The sequence below is a fragment of the Eretmochelys imbricata genome, chromosome 6 (assembly GCF_965152235.1).
Source record: "Eretmochelys imbricata isolate rEreImb1 chromosome 6, rEreImb1.hap1, whole genome shotgun sequence".
Taxonomy (NCBI): Eukaryota; Metazoa; Chordata; order Testudines; family Cheloniidae; genus Eretmochelys; species Eretmochelys imbricata.
In genome coordinates this window covers 29145386-29166431 of record NC_135577.1, presented here as the reverse complement: position 1 = coordinate 29166431, position 21046 = coordinate 29145386, and the positions used below count along the sequence as shown (strand labels likewise).

The 21046-nt window shown below is 42.2% G+C and overlaps 3 protein-coding genes across 10 annotated transcripts in view; all 3 read right to left on the bottom strand.

The window, feature by feature from the left end:
• The window catches only part of LOC144265590 (serum amyloid A-5 protein-like), a 33895-nt gene extending 30528 nt beyond the window's left edge, over window positions 1–3367 (bottom strand). For both annotated transcript variants that reach the window (XM_077818316.1, XM_077818315.1), the window contains exon 1: window positions 3096–3367. The gene's annotated coding sequence lies outside the window, so the exon portion shown is untranslated. The remainder of the gene's footprint in view (window positions 1–3095) is intronic.
• Window positions 3368–6097: 2730 nt separating this feature from the next.
• Window positions 6098–9828, bottom strand: LOC144266612 (serum amyloid A-5 protein-like). Its single transcript, XM_077820046.1, has 3 exons — window positions 9690–9828; window positions 6986–7124; window positions 6098–6239 (listed from the first exon to the last, which is right to left on the bottom strand). The coding sequence occupies exons 1-3, from the start codon at window positions 9790–9792 to the stop codon at window positions 6098–6100; spliced, it is 384 nt and encodes a 127-aa protein (XP_077676172.1). The 5' UTR covers window positions 9793–9828.
• Window positions 9829–14286: 4458 nt separating this feature from the next.
• The window catches only part of HPS5 (HPS5 biogenesis of lysosomal organelles complex 2 subunit 2), a 42702-nt gene continuing 35942 nt past the window's right edge, over window positions 14287–21046 (bottom strand). For all 7 annotated transcript variants that reach the window (XM_077818310.1, XM_077818308.1, XM_077818309.1 and 4 more), the window contains 5 exons: window positions 20427–20546; window positions 19547–19660; window positions 18573–18679; window positions 17522–17807; window positions 14287–16597 (listed from right to left, as the gene is read on the bottom strand). In XM_077818310.1, coding sequence (XP_077674436.1) covers window positions 16537–16597; window positions 17522–17807; window positions 18573–18679; window positions 19547–19660; window positions 20427–20546 — 688 coding nt within the window. In that variant the 3' untranslated portion in view covers window positions 14287–16536. The remainder of the gene's footprint in view (window positions 16598–17521; window positions 17808–18572; window positions 18680–19546; window positions 19661–20426; window positions 20547–21046) is intronic.

Genomic DNA, 21046 nt, shown 5'->3' with positions numbered 1-21046 from the left:
AACACTCCCAGAATACATGAGGGGGCAGCGGCTGGCAGGAAATCCCTTTCTGATCCCTGCCAGTGGCTGACTAAAACCCTGAAGCATGAGCTTTTAGGAACATAAGACATAAACCAGAAGTGAACCCAAGGGCTCTTAAGCCTTAACTCCCTACATCACAATCAACGCTGTCATACAATTACACGCATAAATTTCTCCAGCGCTTTCTTAAAACTCATTGAGTTGGTTGCCCCCACAACTCCTACTGGGATGCTGTTCCCATCCCTCTGATCCATTTATTATTGCACCTTTAAAGTTGTCCTTTAGCTAAAACAGCTCTTCATCCTCCCTTGTATTGACCCCACTAAGGCATTCATAGTGAACAATCATATTGCAGGTCACTCAATGAGGAGGTCACTTTCTCTCCATGTTACAACACCCATTATTTAACCTGCAGGCGAACTGTTAACATAGAAAGAGCTCAGTACCTAAGAGTGTCTGCAGCACATCTTCTGAGACCGATAAATGATACCTATCATAGAATATTAGGGTTGGAAGAGACTTCAGGAGGTCATCTAGTCCCTTGCTCGAAGCAGGACCAACACCAACTAAATCAACCCAGCCAGGGCTTTGTCAAGCTGGGCCTTAAAAACCTCTAAGGATGGAGATTCCACCATCTCCCTAGGTAACCCATTCCAGTGCTTCACCACCCTCCTAGTGAAATAGTGTATCCTAATAGCAAACCTAGACCTCCCCCACTGCAACTTGAGACCATTGCTCCTTGTTCTGTCATCTGACACCACTCAGAACAGCCGAGCTCCATCCTCTTTGGAACCCCACTTCCGGTACTTGAAGGCTGCTATCAAATCCCTTCTCACTCTTCTCTTCTGCAGACTAAACAAGCCCAGTTCCCTCAGCCTCTCCTCGTAAGTCATGTGCTCCAGCCCACTGATCATATTCATTGCCCTTTGCTGGACTCTCTCCAATTTGTCCACATCCTTTCTGGAGTGGGGGGCTGAAAACTGGACTCAATACTCCAGGTGTAGCCTCACCACTGCCGAATAGAGGGGAATAATCACTTCCCTCAATCTGCTGACAGTGTTCCTACTAATGCAGCCCAATATGCCTTTAGCCTTCTTGGCAACAAAGGCACACTACTGACTCATATCCAGCTTCTCATCCACTGTAATCCCCAGGTCCTTTTCTGCAGAACTCCTGCTTAGCCAGTCGGTCCCCAGCTTGTAGCGGTGCATGTGATTCTTCCATCCTAAGTGAAGAACTCTGCACTTCTCCTTCTTGAACCTCATGAGATTTCTTTTGGCCCAATCCTCCAATTTGTCTAGGTCACTCTCGACCCTATCCCTATCCTCCAGCATATCTACCTCTCCCCCCAGCTTAGTGTCATCTGCGAATTTGCTGAGGGTGCAATCCATCCCATCATCCAGATCATTAATAAAGGATCTGCTCCATGAGTTTTCCAGGGACTGAGGTGAGGCTGTAGTTCCTCAGGTTGTCCTTCTTCCCTTTTTTAAAGATGGGTACCATATTTGCCTTTTTCCAATCATCCGGGACCTCCCCCGATCGCCATGAGTTTTCAGAAATAACGGCCAATGGCTCTGCAATCACATCAGCCAATTCCCTCAGCATCCTCGGATGCATTAGATCTGGACCAATCATGCACGTCAATCAGTTTTGTAAGGTCACTGAAAAGCCAATTCTTTCTGTAAACTGTGTTCGCAATGGAATCCCCTGCAGCCTCCTTGTCCTCAGCATCACTAGAAGGGGGCGAAGGATTCCGGTCCATTTTTCAGAAATCCAGCAAGATCTTTCCAGCAATCCTGATTCTCTAGAAACAGAGATGACCAGGCAGTGACTCCAGGCAAGAGCCAGCAGCATCCCTGTCCCCACCAAACCATGGGAGGGTCCCCCACAGCCACAACCTGTGTCCCCTTCCCCACCACAGCATGAACTCCTTATCCCACATAGCACTGATTCCTCCTTCCATCCCATCTACTCTCTCTAAACCCAGGTCCCTACCCCACCTGGACACCCCCTGTACAGGGCACCGGCTCCCCTGACCTCCACCCATGTACCTAGACTCCACAGCACACACGACCAACGGGGAACAGGCTTCCCCGTCCCATGTACCCAGACCACACACACCATAAGGAGCACCAGCTCCTCCACCCCAGGTACACAGGCCTTACAGCACACACACCCCAAGAAGTACCGATTCCCCCACCCTACCCAGGCAGCCACTGGGTCTGGGAGTGCCGGGCCGGGGCAAGTGACTCCGCCCATCGCCTGGCGAGGCAGAGGCACGGTGTGTGGCGGGGCGCACCCGGAGCAAGCGCAGTCCGCTCCCTCCACTCCTGCTTGGGGGCTCAGCTCCTCACGCCCTGTGGGGATGGGAGCAGCTTCTGAATCAGCCCCAGCTGGACTCGCTGCTCAGCTGCACAAGCCCACCCGCATCTAAAGGCCCTTCCCCCAGCCTTGTGCGAGGGACCACTGGACCCGGGATCCAAATGAATTCTTGGGACAACTAAGGAATAACAGGGACAGGAGTGGAGGCCACAGGTTCAGAACTAGGGATCCAGAGAGCGACACCAAGCAGAGAACCCCAGACAGCACCCATTGCTCCTAAAAGCTGCCTAAGGAGCCAGCAGACGCTGCCCAGAGGAACTCTGCCCGGATGTGTGAGACCAGGGAGGAGTGGAAATAGGCCCCACAGTAACAGAGTACTCCCTTGTCTAGCATCCTCATCCTGGTGTTGTAAATGGACACTTTGCCACTACCAGGAGGAGGTTGATGACGAGGTCTCATTCATAAGACCACAGAAAGGGCGTGACTATATGACGAGAGGTGGGGAAAAGTGCATCCAGAACCACAACAGGAGGTTCTGGAGGAGCCAGAATAGGGACTGCAACCTGGTACATACGAGATAAGCATGCGCCAGGTTCTGCCTCATGCCACAAAAGGGTAGATGTCAGGAATGGGGGCGAACCATGCCACGTACACCCCCGTGCTCCTGGCTCCATGAAGGAGCCGCCAACCGGTATCCCCAGTGGGATGTTGGACAGAGGTGGAAAAGAGTCTGGCCCACCAGGGTTCCTCACCGTCTACAGGTGGTAAACAGTCCTGCCACTTGGCATCGGGGTGGGACACGAGGGTGAGGAAATTGAATGTGTGGAGCACGAACGTGTATAGTTGTTCCTGTGGTGCGGTTCAGCAGCGAACCAGTTGCAGGGCACACAGCCAAGTCGAAGTATAAACGGGAGGGTGCCAAGGGACTCACAGGTCAGGGGCCCGATGAAAAGGTCCGGAGGGTCAGGGGTGAGCAGGGAGCACTCTCCCAGAGGACCCACTCACGGAAAATCTGAGAGGTGGGCAAGAAGGATGCCCCCACCTCCTGGAGTACGTGCAGGATCTGAAGGATGGAGAGCCCCCTGCACTGACCGGCACTCGGGGATCCACCCAGTGCCTGCTGTCATAGTCCAGGAAGAGTCTGATTCTGGTGGTTTCTGCCAGGACCAGCCTCCAGCGCACCGAGGGGGACTCTGCCACTGCACACGAAGGTGGGGGTTGTGCAGCAGGGGCACCCCGAGAAGGTCCACACCCTCGGTGGCCACAACGGACCCGGTCGCAGAGAACAGCTTCCAGGTCCGGAGCAGGCAGAGGTGCAGCTAGGAGACAACTCGCTGAAGACCCCTTGGATGGAGAAAAAAAGAGCTGCCAGTCGTCTCGGGGCCCTCGGAGGCGGCGGATTATTGAAACAGGCTCCCCCGCACCGCCATGTACCCAGAGCCCACAGCACGCAGACCCCACGGGGCACCGGCTCCCCCGGCCGCTCAGGCAGCCGCCGGTCTGAGAGGGCCGGGCCGGGGCAGTCCACTCCGCCCAACGCCTCGCAAGGCAGGGGCGCAACGTGGGCTGTACCCGGAGCAAGTCGCGGCCCGCTCCCTCCTCCCCTCCCTGGGGGCTCGACCCCTCACGCCACTGCGGGGACGGGAGCGACTCCTGCATCGGCCCCAGCTCCTCAGCCCCGCGAGGGGCCGGATCCCGCCACACGCGGCTCACCCGGCCAGGGGGGCTCAGCGCTCTCCGCCGCGCGGCTGCTGGGCCCAGCCCCAACAACCCTGCCCCGCGGCCAGCCAGAGAGAGACACACAGACAGCGCCTCAGCCGCCCCACAGCGCCCCCTGCAGCCCGGCCTCCCACAGACACACAGCGCCTCAGCCGCCCCACAGCGCCCCCTGCAGCCCGGCCTCCCACAGACAGACAGCGCCTCAGCCGCCCCACAGCGCCCCCTGCAGCCCGGCCTCCCACAGACAGACAGCGCCTCAGCCGCCCCACAGCGCCCCCTGCAGCCCGGCCTCCCACAGACAGACAGGGCCTCAGCCGCCCCACAGCGCCCCCTGCAGCCCGGCCTCCCACAGACAGACAGGGCCTCAGCCGCCCCACAGCGCCCCCTGCAGCCCGGCCTCCCACAGACAGACAGGGCCTCAGCCGCCCCACAGCGCCCCCTGCAGCCCGGCCTCCCACAGACAGACAGCGCCTCAGCCGCCCCACAGCGCCCCCTGCAGCCCGGCCTCCCACAGACAGACAGCGCCTCAGCCGCCCCACAGCGCCCCCTGCAGCCCTGCCTCCCACAGACAGACAGGGCCTCAGCCGCCGCACAGAGCCCCCTGCAGCCCGGCCTCCCACAGACAGACAGCGCCTCACCCGCCCCACAGCGCCCCCTGCCTCCAACAAATTGTAAGATTTGTGGCCTATTGACTATGCACTTTTACCATAAAAATTGAGGAAAGGCCTAAAAAATTATTTGAGCAAAGTCATGCTAAGAATCCCCCACTGCATGCTGCTAAATTCTTTGATCTTTTGTTCAAGAGTGGGACTGGGGTAATTAGTGTTGTTGCAGCTGTGTTGCTCCCTGAATATTAGAGACACAAGGTGGGTGAGGTAATAATGTCTATTTTTGGACCAACTTCTGTTGGGGAGAGAGACAAGCTTCCGATCTGCACAGAGCTCTTCCTCAGGACTGTTAGGCTGACATGAAGATGGGATGGGTCACTACCAAAACTAATTTCCCTGTACTAATTTCACCCTACTGTTACTTACACCTTCCTGTCAACTGTTTGAAATGGGCCACCCTGATTACTTTGGCCTCATTACCACTACAAAAGTGATTTTTCCTCGCTTGGTATTCTACTGTTGAGAATAGCCCACTTCCACTTCCACTGAATTGTCTCATTAGCACTGACCCCCCCGCATTTGGTAAGGCAACTCTCATCTTTGCATGTACTGTGTATATACCTGCCTCCTGTATTTTCCACTCCATGCATCTGATGAAGTGGGTTTTAGCCCACGAAAGCTTATGCCCAAATAAATGTGTTAGTCTCGAAGGTGCCACAGGTACTCCTCGTTGGTTTTGCTGACACAGACTAACACAGCTACCACTCTGAAAGCCAAGATTCCTCTGACCTCAGACGGAACAGAGGTTCTACCCACCTGACAACAATAAATATATACTTTTAAAACTTAAGCACCATCACTGCTTATTAAAGTGGACCCAGACTCCCAGCCCCATAGAAAATGTGTTTTCATCTTTTCATTTAAAATGTTAACTTTCCTCCTGACCTGCCCTACAAATTTCTGGTTTTGCCATGATACCTAAACCTTTGCAGGGTGGTTTTTATGCCCGCAACTAATTAGCCAGGTAGGATGGTCTTATAGTTAGAGGACTGGACTCCATTCCTAGCTCTGCTATAGACTCCCCTGTGACGTTAGGCAAGTCAATTAACATCTCTCAGATCCCTGTCTGTAAAATGGGGACAACACTAAAAAGGAGAATTTTCATAATGGATCACAATAGTCCAGTAGCCTGTCTGTGACAGTGGCCAGTGCCCGCTGCTTCACAGGAATATGCAACAAATCAAGTAAAGAACAATCGTTAAATAATCTGGAAGAATCTTCCGTATGTATATTGCTTTTTATCCTTTCTAATGTAGCTGAGGATGTTTGTTCATTCACTGAGAGCTTCAGAAATTTAAGGTTTTATTTATTGTGGTTTTGCACAGCTGGTAGAAAAATGGAACCATTATAAAGTATTACAGGCCGCATTAGTATTTCGAGGGAAGGCCCTCTGGTCTGTAGCGGTTTGGGTCTCCTCCACTTCTGCCCCATGCATTTGCCTCCTGGTCTTGACGTGTGTCTTCGGCTCCTCTGCCGCTAACGTCACTCTGCCAACCTTCCCTAGCATCACTGGAAAGAGGAAACAAAGATTATTTTAGACAGTTTATTATTAAATCTCAATAACTAAATTATTTGCTTTTCACTTTTTCCCCAGTTTAATCCCTACTTTTCCATAAAACTGAGGACACGCACAAATACCTCACCAACAGAAGTTATTCTAATAAAATACATTAGCTCGCCTACCTTGTCTCTCACACACACAGACACAAATCTTAGCCTGTCTGTGAATAGCATCGGTCATCCCAGAAGTGCATCAGTCCAGCAGTTGTGAATTAAAAAGCTTTCCCATTACTTGCCTCCACTAAGTTCTGCCTACTCCTCATAAGCTCCTTTGTATCATAGTCATCACGTTCAACAGCAATATTTTAAAACAATCCTCATTAGTGGATTGTAAATGAACCATTGATCATAGTTTTCTTGGATGAAATACCCAAAGCAATATGTACCAGTTTTAGATTAAAGTGAGGTCCTGCAATTATTTAATTTTTAAAAGCCCTGTGGTGAACACATCAGCCTCCTGGCACCAAGTAATGAGATCTGATATCAGAATATATCTAAATAGATCAGTTCAGAAATCACCTTTACAACTCATGAATGGGCACGGTCTTCACACTTAGCCAGTTCAGAGGTTAAATAAAAATGTTCTCGCTTCGAACAGGACAATAACTAGTTATGAATTACAATGTACTTCATAGTTATTTGATTGCATAGCTCTTTATTGACATTTAACTCATAATCCAAGTGGAATCCATTACCTAATAACTTTTGCTGCCCATTTACCACCGGGCCCTCTTTGGGCAGCATCATAATTCCCACGAGCATGGAAATATTTATCTGAATTTTTATAATTCGCCTCCCTCATGTCGCGGTATGCACTCCACATATCCCCAGCGCCTGGAGAAGAGAGAAAGGATTATAGAGACGCTGCAAAATTTAAAAACAACACTTTGAGGTTATTCCACCCACATTCCTCTGAAGTCGTCAAGCACCATTCTTCTCACTTCCCCACTGTGGCTTCCAAGTATAGTGCTTTTAGAGAAGGCAGAAAGGCTCCTATATATCGCTAAGTAAACTCTGATTTTTTTCAAAAAGAAAAGGAGTACTTGTGGCACCTTAGAGACTAACCAATTTATTTGAGCATAAGCTTTCGTGAGCTACAGCTCACTTCATCGGATACATACTGTGGAAACTGCAGAAGACATTATATTCACAGAGACCATGAAACAATACCTCCTCCCACTCCACTCTCCTGCTGGTAATAGCTTATCTAAAGTGATCACTCTCCTTACAATGTGTATGAAAATCAAGGTGGGCCATTTCCAGCACAAATCCAGGTTTTCTCACCCCCCACCCCCATACACACACAAACTCACTCTCCTGCTGGTAATAGTTCATCCAAAGTGACCACTCTCCCTACAATGTGTATGATAATCAAGGTGGGCCATTTCAAACATAAATCCAAGTTTAACCAGAACGTCTTGGGGGGGGGTAGGAAAAAACAAGGGGAAATAGGCTACCTTGCATAATGACTTAGCCACTCCCAGTCTCTATTTAAGCCTAAATTAATAGTATCCAATTTGCAAATGAATTTCAATTCAGCAGTTTCTCACTGGAGTCTGGATTTGAAGTTTTTTTGTTTTGAGATAACGACCTTCAAGTCTGTAATTGCGTGACCAGAGAGATTGAAGTGTTCTCCGACTGGTTTATGAATGTTATAATTCTTGACATCTGATTTGTGTCCATTTATTCTTTTACGTGGAGACTGTCCAGTTTGACCAATGTACATGGCAGAGGGGCATTGCTGGCACATGATGGCATATATCACATTGGTGGATGTGCAGGTGAACGAGCCTCTGATAGTGTGGCTGATGTTATTAGGCCCTGTGATGGTGTCCCCTGAATAGATATGTGGGCACAGTTGGCAACGGGCTTTGTTGCCCAAAAATGGCCCATCTTGATTATCACGCACATTGTAGGGAGAGTGGTCACTTTAGATAAGCTATTCCCAGCGAGGAGAGTGGGGTGGGAGGAGGTATTGTTTCATGGCCTCTGTGTATATAATGTCTTCTGCAGTTTCTACAGTATGCATCCGATGAAGTGAGCTGTAGCTCACGAAAGCTTATGCTCAAATAAATTGGTTAGTCTCTAAGGTGCCACAAGTACTCCTTTTCTTTTTGCGAATACAGACTAACACGGCTGTTCCTCTGAAATCTGATTTTTTTGGTTCAGTGGAAGATCTGAGAAATCCAAAAAAGAAAGACTGTTGAGTTACAAACCAAAACTGATTTGTTAGGGTTTTTCTCATCAAAATGAAAAAAAAATAGTTCAGGTTGATTTGAATAGATATTTCTGCAGCAAAATGTCAAAACAGGTCACTGTGAAAATTATCAGTTTTGAAATTATTTTTGACCAAAATTTGCCAAAAGTTGCAGTGTCCCCCTGAAATGCATTTTTTGGTTAATTTAATATTTGCCAAAAAAAATTACCCAACTTTCTTTGGTACCCAGGACTCCCATTAGAGATACATGGATTTGCAGCTATTTATGCTATTGTATTAGCTGAAGCTTCCACCAGGTCACATCTTTGGAAGAGGAAATGAAAGGGAGTTCCCTTGAGAAGGATCTCATAGAAACATGGAATCTCAACAAAACTCTGTTGTAATATCTTTGGGGAATTCTTTAGGGACAAAGAAACCCTCAAATTTCTCTCAGTGCTCTTTTAAGACTCACCAGGACAATGGAGTAGAGCTATGATTTAGAAACATGATTTAGGAATAAGGGAAGTTCAGCACCTTGCAGAAGATGCTCATTCCTGTAGTGCTGAATCAGGACCCAAGTTATCTGACCCCAGAAACATTTCCGGGAAGGGGAAGGAAAGCTTCTGAAAATATTCAACCAACATTTACAGTATATTAGATTTCCTTTACTGAGAATTGGAATACACCTCTCACAAAACCAAGAACAAACAAATAAAAGGTACCCATTAGTTCTCAATGTATTAATATGCCTCCAGATTTTACTAGACCCACTGAGATCCACATCAGGAAAGTGCAGAAGTTAAAGTCAGAACATGGTCAGCTGGGTGCACAGGTTGCAGTTAAACATCTTGCTAAATGTTAAGTGAATCTTGTCTGGTGAAAATATCTGTTTAGTTATGATCCATAATTTGTACTACTATCTATGGCCCATACCTGCCATCTGATTGGCTCTGGTTCAGCAGCCTTGTGCTTGGACTCCCAATGAGGGACCTAAAACTGCATCACTTTAAGGGATCATGAAAAAATTCTAATGTATCTTTTTGTGAAGAACTGAGTAAATTTCTTATTTATCAAAAATTGGTCTAGAACTCCTGTCTTCAGCTTGGCTTTGCGGGGTTTTTATTCATTTATTAATTTTTTTAATATGTACACCGTGCTGAGGACAGTTTTGATGAAGAACAAACAGTTAGTAAAAAGCATACCTCGATAAGCATCCCTTATGAATGATCCAGCATCAGTGAACCAGTTCTGGGCACTGACACATAGTACCAGGGACAACAACAACATGCAGTTGTAGAACTTCATAGTTCACTTCTTTAGGCTGTAAAAGAAGGAGAATATATGTCAGAAAACTGGTCAATCTTTTAAAGACTCCAGACATAATGTAAATTTCTCTTATATCTGCTTTGGAACAGGTACATGGATCTTCAGGGTCACACAGAATTCAGAAGAGTTCCAAAAGTGATGATTTCAACTCAGAAAAATGAAATGCCCTCTGCCATCACAGCACCAGGCTGGGACATAAGTAAGTTTTTGTTTCTGCTTAAGTTTTTACATCATAAAAATCACCAGTTCTAAGACAAAAATTGAATACACAACAAGGTAAAGTGGTACAAATATGAAGTTTCCATATGGAATGAAACTTACCACTGCTGTATTGCAAAGTCCCGGAAAAATGGAGTCCTTTCTGATGGATTCGCACAAGAAAAATGGTACTATATTTATAGGAAGCCTTATCTCAAAGAGCAAATGGGAAATAGTTAACAGAAACCTGACTAAATTCAAATTGGGCAATTCTTTGCTTGTTGAATGCAAACAAACATTGCTTCTGTTGGGAATTTACTGCAGTAAATTCCCTTATTTCTTCTTGAGCCTTCCCGATTTCAATTGGTCACGGTCTGTATTGTCTCTCTATTGATCCAACGATCAATTACTTAACCAGTGCCTAATATGATGAAATGTCCATCATTTACTGGAAGTTGCAGGGAGCCACTTTTTCTGACTTGCTTCTAATTTTTTGTAATGACTGAAATGAGTGAAATATTTTATGTGAGATTTTTATGCCGAAGTTTTAAGTAATCATCTTGCATGTACGATAGACACCAAATCAGTTTTATCCTCATCTGTAATTGTAATTAGGGGTTCACACAAGAGATGCCATAGGTAGCTGGAGAAGCCTTTGCCATCAGCTTATAGGGGCATGAACCATCTTTTTGTACTGTTGGTACAGTGCCTAGCCAATGGGTCCTGCTCCATGATTTGGGCTCCAAGAGGCTATGGTAATAGAAATCAATAATAAAACAAATGACCAGAGCTGGTCAGAAATGGGATGTCATCTTTGTAGACATTTTCATTTTTTCCCTTTTAAATTTAGATGGAAACTTGTCAAAATTTTGAACAACATCAACAAGCTTTGATTACCACCATTATGACCTCAAAAGGGAGAGGTTAATTTGTCTGAATAGCGGTTAACTTATTGTGTAGCTGTTGGTAAGATCTAAGCCATAAGCTAGGTGCAGTTATATGAAGAGTTATAAAAATATCTTTTAATTCAAAATATTACCAGTGGATTGGAATAATCAGCTCTATCTGGAATTCAGGGTACTTTGTGAAGTGTTTTCATTTTTGATAAATAACAATCTGAACTATCAAAATTGTATTTAAATGAAGTAAATACGGTTTACATTCTCATATCAGTGCATGGGCGATAATATGTAAAACTCCTTTTGATTCTAGCTGGAAAGATGCAGGTAAATATCTGCTAGTTCAGGTCAGACTTTGCCCTCTAAAGTTTGTAAACTAAACAGCAGATCTCGTAAATGGTCAGTGTGGTTCTTATGGGAATGTAATCTGAATAAAGTCATCATGATTGGGAAAGTGTTGTGAAACCAGTGCTAAATCAGTCCCGTTCACTAGCCCAACAGAATGCTATGACTTATAATCACAACAGACCGTAGCTGTATTGTCCATGCTCAATGCTCTGTTGACCAATCTGGTTTTGAGCTTCCTGGAAGCTTTTGGAAGTGTCTACATTCAACAGTAACAGCCTTGACAGCAAAATGACATGTTAGGCTGAATCGTGTAATTTTATTTTAATCTTACTCATTTTATTCCCATGAGCATCTACACTTTTCTAGACAAACTCCAACTAGTTCTTTAAAAAAGGGAAAGATAACTCCTAGGTTGTGTTATCCTGGAGAGCATTTACTACTTGTAGTAACAAAGCTGCAGAGATTGAGAAGCTCAGTAGTCCCTGAACTACAACTGCATTTTCCCCTAGATGAACTGAACTATGGTAAATCTCCACCTTTGATACCTGGAATTGGAAACAATTCTGCTTTCAAGGGGCAGGAGAGAGCCACTTTGTTTCCTAAATTATGTGACTCCATCTTTTTGAAAACCTTGCTGTAATGCATTAGTTTTTCAGACCCTCTATGATCTGCCTACCAGAGACATTGCACATCATCATTTAAAGTAGCGGTGGGTTGTATAGCTGGAGCTCTCCTAACAGCGGTATTTAAGGTTATCGAAATGTTTCCTTTAGCCCTCTTTTCATTCACTCAACATTCTGAAAACACTCAAGCTTCTGGACTGAAATTTTACAGGCCTGGTCTACATCCAAAAAGAAACATTTTTTAAAAAATTTGAAATGAAAATCGATTCTGTACATTTTGTCCTTTTGTAACAAAAAAGCTTGAAGGGCAATATGACTGGAGTGAACATTTGGTAAGAAAAAAGGAAGTTCCTTGTAACAATACTTTGTATTTGGCAGGCATGAGGGTTTAAGAATCTCACCTTATCTTTAAACACTGATTGGTCTGATGTTTTGGCCCTTTTTAACAGATTTCGTAAGGAAGAGTATGCTGCTGTGGCTAACTTTGCCATGCAGCATGCCAGGCAACTACCTTAGGACCTGCACAGTTAGAAGTGCAAGCAGTATGAAGCAAGAGTGCTGGGAATTTACAATATCATGCAGACAGCCCTTTAATATTCCTCAATCTTAAAAGCTTCATGTATTCCGAGTATAAAGTTGTCCATTCAGTAATGTGCATAATTCAGTGAAATTTAGGGTTGTTCTTACAGAATATGATTTCTTTTAAAAGCTTAAATGCCATAGCTTTCTAAAGTTCTTAAACCTACACAGGCAAAAATCAGATTCCACAGCTGTTTGCATTGCAGTGTATATAATCACATCGTTGAAAACACTCTCAAAGAACGCAATTATTTCTACAATCTTGTAGGAGGAGCAGAGAGTGATGTAGGGCCCTGGCCTTATTAGCTGTACATCTTGTGTATAAACTATTTTCACAAACTGCGTCTGAGACTTACGGATTGTACACAGTGATATAAGTGTCACACAGGTGTCTAAGGCCATCAGAAAAAATGGCATAATATACAGTGTTACCAAAAGTTGGACAAAGTATTTGAGGGCGATATAGCGATGCATACATGCACATAAACAGTGTTAAGGCTGCACGTTCAATTTTAACGTTTACATTGAAACACACTGAAGTCAGGAAACGCCAAGTCTTTATTGCTCTGACTGGAGTTTTTTAAAAGGTGTTTGTGCAGGGAACACACCTGACACTGAGACCACATGCACCAGCCACAGGTGCATGAACCCCTTGAATGGCTATAGTCTTTTTCATCTACAAATCTCCAAGCATTTTACATAGGCGGGTAAGTATCTTCAGTTTACAAACAGAGAAACTGAGGCACAGAGAAGTAATAGATTCAAGGCCACAGCACTCACTGGTAGAACCCATTTCTATGGATTCTCAGTGAAGTTTTCTTATCTATTGAGACCTACTACGCCTCACTCAGAGGATATCCAAAAGGCTGGGCTTATTGTGGAAACTTGGAAGTGAGCCTGGGCATTCCAGTAAGACAGATGATTAGGGTATCTAATGAGGAAAGGTACAGTTTCAGTCACCGATCAAGAAAGACCTTTCAATTTGTCCAGCAGAGGACAGCTAAGCATCAAAATCAAGTGTTGTCCTCATGCTTGCAATATTTGACAGTTGGGCTCTTTTGTATATTTTTCCTCTGTGAAACAATGTACTAAAAAGTAAATTCACTTCGGTATTATTTAAACAACACCTCTTTTGACCAACATAGCTGGATTCTTGTCTTGACACGAAAACCCACTATACAGACCATCTTACTCGTAAGCCAAGTGACAGGATTTCACAAAGTATTAGCCAATGTGGAAGAAAAACGCAGTCTTCACTCTTGGGTTGTTTGTAACAAGTCAGAGACAGTTTATTCTCGAGCAATTGCAAGGGGGAGAGCGTGCACGGACAGGGAATCCCCCTTCCTAGGCAGGTCTCCGCCAGATAAACAATTAGGGCAAGCATTTATACCTTTTGTTGCATACAATAATGATCAACAGCCATGTCTTGTTTATACATATTCCTTCCTGATATCTTACTTTTTTCAGCAGTTCCTGCTACAGTCTGCGTTCCATTCTTATCTAACACAAGGTCAAAACAGCATCTCTTGCAGTCTTCCCACTCGCTTCCCACTTGCCCAGGCCCTGACTTAAAGTCTTGCATTATTAGAGTTAGTGCTATTCCTAAGAAAACTAAGATGTCTGCGTTCAGATTCCCTTTATCCCTTTTTCCACTTCCACACCAAAAAGGTTAAACACAAGTGTTAAATGGCTCATAACGTATCTGGGTGACGGACTTCCCTTTCTTATGCTTGCAGGTGTGCAACTGCAGCATTTCCTAGGATGAAGTCACAATGTGTTCATGTATCCTTCACATCTTATTCATGTATAAATAAGGAAATCAAGACTAAGTCTAAATACTTTTCTTTTTTATTGAAATCTCTTAAAATTAGTTGAAACCATGAATACAAGTTCATTTTAGGTGCAATAAACTTAAATATTGTTGTTGAACTGGTTAATATGAACAGTGCTATGCAAAAGGAAAAACAAGCTCTCTGAAAGAAAGTTTGTAATATATTGTAAAAGTCAGCATTGTTAATTGTGCGTTTTAAAATAAAGGTTATTATGTACACAAAGCTTTCAGCTGTTTATCCTCTAAACTGAAAATATTTCACTAGACTTTTGACAAAGAGCATTGGTTATGTATTTTCCTGAGACAGATGATTCTTCCACTTATATAGATCTTTACTTCTTTGAAGTGCTGTATAAAACTGAACTAATTAATTCTAACACCCACATGAGGTAGAAGTGTTCTCATTGCAGAGGTAGGGAAACAGGCACAGAAAGGTAAAGTGATTTGTTCTAAGCCTCATGGCATATCAATACCAAAGTTAGGACGACAGAGGAGTACCTGACTTCCAATCCTTTTTACACCTATGATAAATAAGACATGGTGTGCCTGAAGGTATAGGATGGCACATTTGTGCTGTTTCCCCAACTTCAGCTGAAAATCTCAACCCCAGGAAAAACTGAAGTTGAAAGAGGACGTTTCGTTGGCTTTTCAGAGACAGTAACCTTAAGGTTTGAAATTCCTGCCACTGGGCCTATTTCTGTAGACATTTATTCCCACACCAGAAGAGCTATGAAACACTCCACCATAAGGGAGTGACTCGTACTAGCAATTGAGACAAAGAGGTTACCCATCCAACTGTAGTTTTATATATCAGACCAAACTTCACAGATAAAATTCACATTGACCAAAAAATAATTAAATTTTAAATAAAATAAAAACAAAACCATTAATTTGGAATGCAGCAAACCATGGAGACAAAACTATATATATAAAAAACATATAAAGGCTCTTATTTCAAAGCTGTCAAATGAATTTACTCACAAAATGTTGGTGTACGAGGGAAAAAATGACAAATTTTTTTTATAGGGAGTTAGTTCTTTGGGGTTTGACTACTGCCTAAATATTATAGGATTGTGCTAGTGAATGAGGCTCTAAATTGAAATAAGCTAAAACCAAAAGTACATCTCACTAGTCTGTTTTCACTATCTAAGCTCTAGGAAGTTCACAGAGTAAACAGAATAGGCATAAAGCTAGTTTTTGCAAATGATTAAGTAAAACTGGGTGTTTTAAATATTCAGTTTTAATAATCCAACGTTTATCTTAACAGAGGTAAAGGTTTTTAAAAAATATGATTCTTAACTTGACAGCCTCCCTTTAAAATACTTTTTTTAAGGCAATTTCAGATAAAAAAAAGTATGCAGTTACATCATTTCTTCCAAAAAGATCAAAAATCAGTTATGAAATATTGACATCTAAAGATATGTTCATTGTGTGGTAATTTATCTGAAGATGACCTCATGACAGATTCATACAATTTACGAATGCTGTGTTTACACTTCTTTTCAGTGTTCTATTAATAAATGAGTATTTCAAAGATTTAATGCATATTTCAACACTATGCAATGAATACCCCATAACATTATTTTACATAGCTCTTAAGATAAAGATGTAGCTATTCCAAGAAATAAATCAAAAGAATAGATATTCTATACAATTAAGGAAAAATCTGCATTCTTGCATGGATTCACTGCAGCTATTGGCATAAGTGAATGTCAGAAGGGGAAAACAGTTTGGGTGAGTCTTAACATTTACCAGCAGGGGCTGCTCATGCTTGCAGTATACACAGAATTAATCTGTTTGAAATTTACGTCTTAACCAACACACAGAAAAGCAGCTGAAGTCAAAATACACTATTTTCAAACATAATTTAATGTTCAAAAGACTGTACTTTTAACCCACTGTTTTAATTCATGCAGAGTTATTACCAAGTTCATTCAACACTTTTAATCCTATTGTAAAAAAAAAAAACAAATCTGTTAGACACTTGTGGTCTTAATTTCAACATAAACATTGGAGTATTTCAACCTAACAATTTCTAAAACCAGTTTTAGAAGCAAGTTTTAAACTATTTAGGAAGAGCTGTAGAAGAAAACCCAGTTCAGGTGCTATTTTCATGCAGTGTGGCTGCATACATTATTGTGTGGACAAGAGTTTGTTTCTTTAAGAGATGATTAAACTTAAGAGGCAATTTAATGTAGAAGATGCACAGTACACAACTTCATTTCAGTGTTTCCTGGAATATTTGCTATGCCTGCTGAGACCACAGAAAACGGTCACACCTTTCCAACATGGACTGTATCAGGGCTCTACAGACAAAAGAGAAAAAAAAATCCAACGTATTAGTTACCTAATTTGCTGGACACTAGCTTTTAGAAAGAGTTTAAACTGGCTGATGCAGAGGTAAATACAATTCAGTTTCAGAGAGAGCCCTATCATGCCCCTGCTTTTAAAGATTTTTCACTGACCTGAATAGACAGCATGAATGATAAACCGTAAATAATAGAAAATAGAAGATACCAGGGTTTTTTTATTTTATTTTGTATTTAATGCTAGCATTTAAAGCTTCCTAGATTCCAGGCCTTCACTCTTGCTTGTAACCACCCCTCAGGATTGGTGTAACAGAGATTGCAATAGGACCATTTCAAGTGCCATCTTCTAGAACTTAATTCATTTAATTCCAAAACCTCTTATGTTTTTCCATGTATGCTTTTTTTTCGTAAAGGAGTTAAATAGTGTATTTGCAGGTGAGCTACTACAACAGCAACACCTGCAGTGTAAGTAGACTCAAATCCCAAATACTGTAATGTCTCATTGCACTATTACAGCATTTATGAAGCAGCCATCAGAGCAGTCTAGCTATAGGAGGATGAAGTACAGGTGAGGAGTTTCTGAGTTCTTCAGCAGTGGACTTTTGATAGTTTAGTCATTTACCTCTCCCCCCTCCCCCTTTTTTAAACATTTATTCTGAATATATTTTCTGTTAATACATTTTTCATTTTTAAGCTACAGATCTCAAATATACCTCTTAAATTGGGGACAGAAGTATTTTCAGGTAGTTTTACCACTTTGTAACACTGTTTAAAAACTCTTGGAGCTGAAGTCCGAAGTGTTTTCACTTTTTTTTAAATTTAATGAAAGACAAAACTATGGCCTAGGATGGCACTGAGTGAAGTATCAATACAGTTCTCTCTCTCTCTATACACACACACACCCACACACCCCCATCTTACCTTTGCCTTTTTTCAGCAATTCTCAGTATTTCACAGATCCTGGTAAATCTCTCAGAGAATTCAGCTGCCAAATCACACTCCTGCAGTACTGGCAAGGCACGATCTGGGCCAATTACCTTAGCCAACAAAAGAGCTACATTTTCAACAGTAATGCAGTTTGACCAATTAGTGCTACCATTGCCGATAGTATTCCCATTCTGTGTACCATGATAGTGGAGGTCAGTGCTGTGACTTTGTGCAAGATGGAGAAGGAACTTCCATTCTTCCATGGTCTCTGGAATTGAGCCTAAATGCAAAATTAAATGACTGGCTGTAGTTATCTGTGAGGAAAAAGCTTGTAGCAACCTAATTTTACATCTACTGGCATTTAAAAGAAGCTAGTTTTCTAGAGTCAACTTTCTACATTCATATCTTAGTTAAATGGCTTAAAATGCATTTGATTTTTTGACAGTCACACAAAACATTTTCAAGTGTACCAGAGCTAATTGTATAGCACTAAAAACAGCTTTTTCATAGCCATTGTTGAGATTTTGGATTCAACTAAGAGCGAAAGAGCTCCTTTGTGTGTCTTTTTAGTATATTGTAGATTTTCCCTGCAATTCTGCCATCTGATACAGAAACTGGCTCACTATATTCTAGAAAAGCCACGAGATAGTGCTAGTGAATTAGCTGATCCTTCAAGGTACTGGGCAACAAAAACTCGGAGGGAAAGCTGGAGCCAAAAAATCCGATTAAAATGTCAAGAGATTTGAACCACTCAAAACGAGACTATGATTTTTATTTATTTATTTTTTAAAACACTGCTGTTTTGTTGGAAGACAAGAATTAAACTACAAAGAGCGTCACTGATTTATACACTCAATTATATTTATGCTGTACAATATACTATATGAAGTTATACAAAATGCTAAGTGATCTTGCTACATCAGTGCTTAAAAAATACATCATTCAACTCTCGATAAATGCTTCTCTATATTTAAATGGTAATCAGTACATAGTCAATATAGATCATGTATTCTACTGGTGCGCTCACGAGTTAAGATTCACTAACCATGTTCTCCATCCAACAGGTTCATATCATCCAAATGAACAATATTAGTAAAGGCTTCTATTCTTCTATCCAATTCCAAACACAGAGAGAGATATCCAGGCCAGAAGCTTAAAAAAAGATTAAAATTTCCAAAATCAAATACTTATCTGTTCTAAACTAATGTCATTGATAAATCAGCATTTCATTACCAAACTCATCAGTAAAAGCAAATAACCCCAAATACTAGGAATAACCTGGCCATGCCATAAGTCCCCAGAACTGTCAGTTTACTGAATGAACTAGAGCCGGCTTTTTGTCAAACACCACCCTCACAAAGGTCATAAGTGCTCAATGATCAACAAATCCAGGTCCCATATTACAATGAGGGTTTTTTTGTGAATGACAGTGTAAAGGGTCAAGTGGAAAACAATCATCATACGGAAGTAAGAGCTGCATAAGGAAAAGAAGGGAAGTCATTAGGGATATAAGTGAGTGGGGGTAATTAGGAACAGAGGGAATGTCTTTATGCCTACAAGAGGTCCATGAAGACTGATGGGTAAATTTCTCTCTGCTAAAGCAGGTTAAATATGGGAGAGGCATTAGTGTAATTATGAAGGTATAACCCTTGTGACTTGCATTGGGGTTATTTCCTTGGTCATATTTTAGGTCAATAACATTTGTTGGCTAGTAAACAGAGCTTAACAGGTAATGGTGTAGTATGTGCTACAACTTGACTTTGTTGCTTCTTAGCTACAAAGCAAAATACCAGTAATACTCCAGAGGAATGTTTCACATTGGCTATTTATAACCTATACATGACGACACTTTAAAATAAAGCCAGCCACAAAATACTTCATTTAAACAGATTTAGTTGACAGTAGACTGGCAGGAAACATATTGGTTTTCATTTGTATGTTCAGCGGGCCAAGATACCAACTAAACCAGTTTCAAGAATAATCATAATTTTTCAGTAAACTACAAAGTTTCCGACTTACCCATATGACTTGCAGCAGTCAGCCATCCTCTCTTTTGTTACAAAATCAGCTGGGAGTTTAATCAGAAGCAAAATCAGTTGGCTATAGCCCCAGGTAAACAAATGTGAACGTGGTCTGGGAAGACAGTTTAATTCAAGTTAAATGTTAACATTCTGATGAGTTTAAAAAAAAACAAACTTTTTTTTATCAGGAGGCCAAATAGATGAATGGGATTGTTTCATCTTTCACATGAAGTTTTGACAATATTAATTCAAAGAGCAGTGCATCCAGCTATCTTCTTAACGGATTCACTTAAAATTAGATTTTCCCTTAGGCACAGATTAACGTGATTACAGAGGGACAGAAAAAAGTTAATGTGGCCTTTTTGTGTATCAGCATCAACATTAGGAGGCATGTGCACAGCGCAGGGAATGGCGTTTTGTATACTCCAGCTGAGCCAGTAGGGGAATTTCACACATTTTAAAAAAATGTTTTCCCCAGAAACACACTGAAAATGATTCTGAAAAACGAAGTGGCAGCTTCTTAAGAGAGAGATGTATTTATAGTCGTTAAAGAGATCATTCCGGCCTGGATTATGAAGATAGGAAAGTTATTTAATCCTTTGGTTGCTGCTGTTAGACATCTTGAGGTAGATGAGATAACATACTCTAGAATGAAATTCAACCTGCTGCAGAAGGGCCAAGGCAAGACTATGCATCATTTACAGCCATTTGTTTAACTGAAGGCTTTATAGGGATTCTCTCCACTGGGGTGAATTTCACCCTCTAGGGAAGTGAAATTACTCTGAGGTAGCCAGCTCCATCATGGAACACATAGAAAGTCTGGACAACTACGTCTGGTTTGCGCAGTGCAATTAAATATACATTATTTACTACCTTACCTAGGGTTTCCTTCAGAATCCACTGTATTTGTTCTTTGTGGCGCATCATGGGAAACTGCCAGACACAGCCAATCCAGTCGTAACGCTTCAGGATTAAGAAGAGATTGAAGCAGGGACGACCTAAAGAAAGAATGGGAAAATCCACGGGTTTTAAATTGACCAAATATGGAAATGTGATAAACTTTTTATATATACTATTTAAAAATACCCAGGATCAGTGCACTGGAAAGATGATTTCTAGACAAGTTACATTTCCTTTAATCATCAGAAATATTACAGACTACATCCACATTTGAATTTTACATATTGAAGTGTTTCCCATTGCTAGTTTGAGTTAATTTGATACATTACAGTCTATAAAACACTAAGTCATTAAAGAGTTGTTATAAAAATCTTGATAAAATGGAATCTGCTTTGTAATGAGGCAACATGGGAAGAGACTGGTGCATAGAAATTAACTGGCAAAACAAAAAGCTTATTTAATGTTAAGTTCCACTCTATTTTTAAATGAGCAGGCAAAGTAGCATTACATTAAAAAAAACCCACACACCTGGATGATATCCAGTCTTTTTATTACGTAACCATTTCCCAAAAACAAAAAAAGGCACACAGCATACATG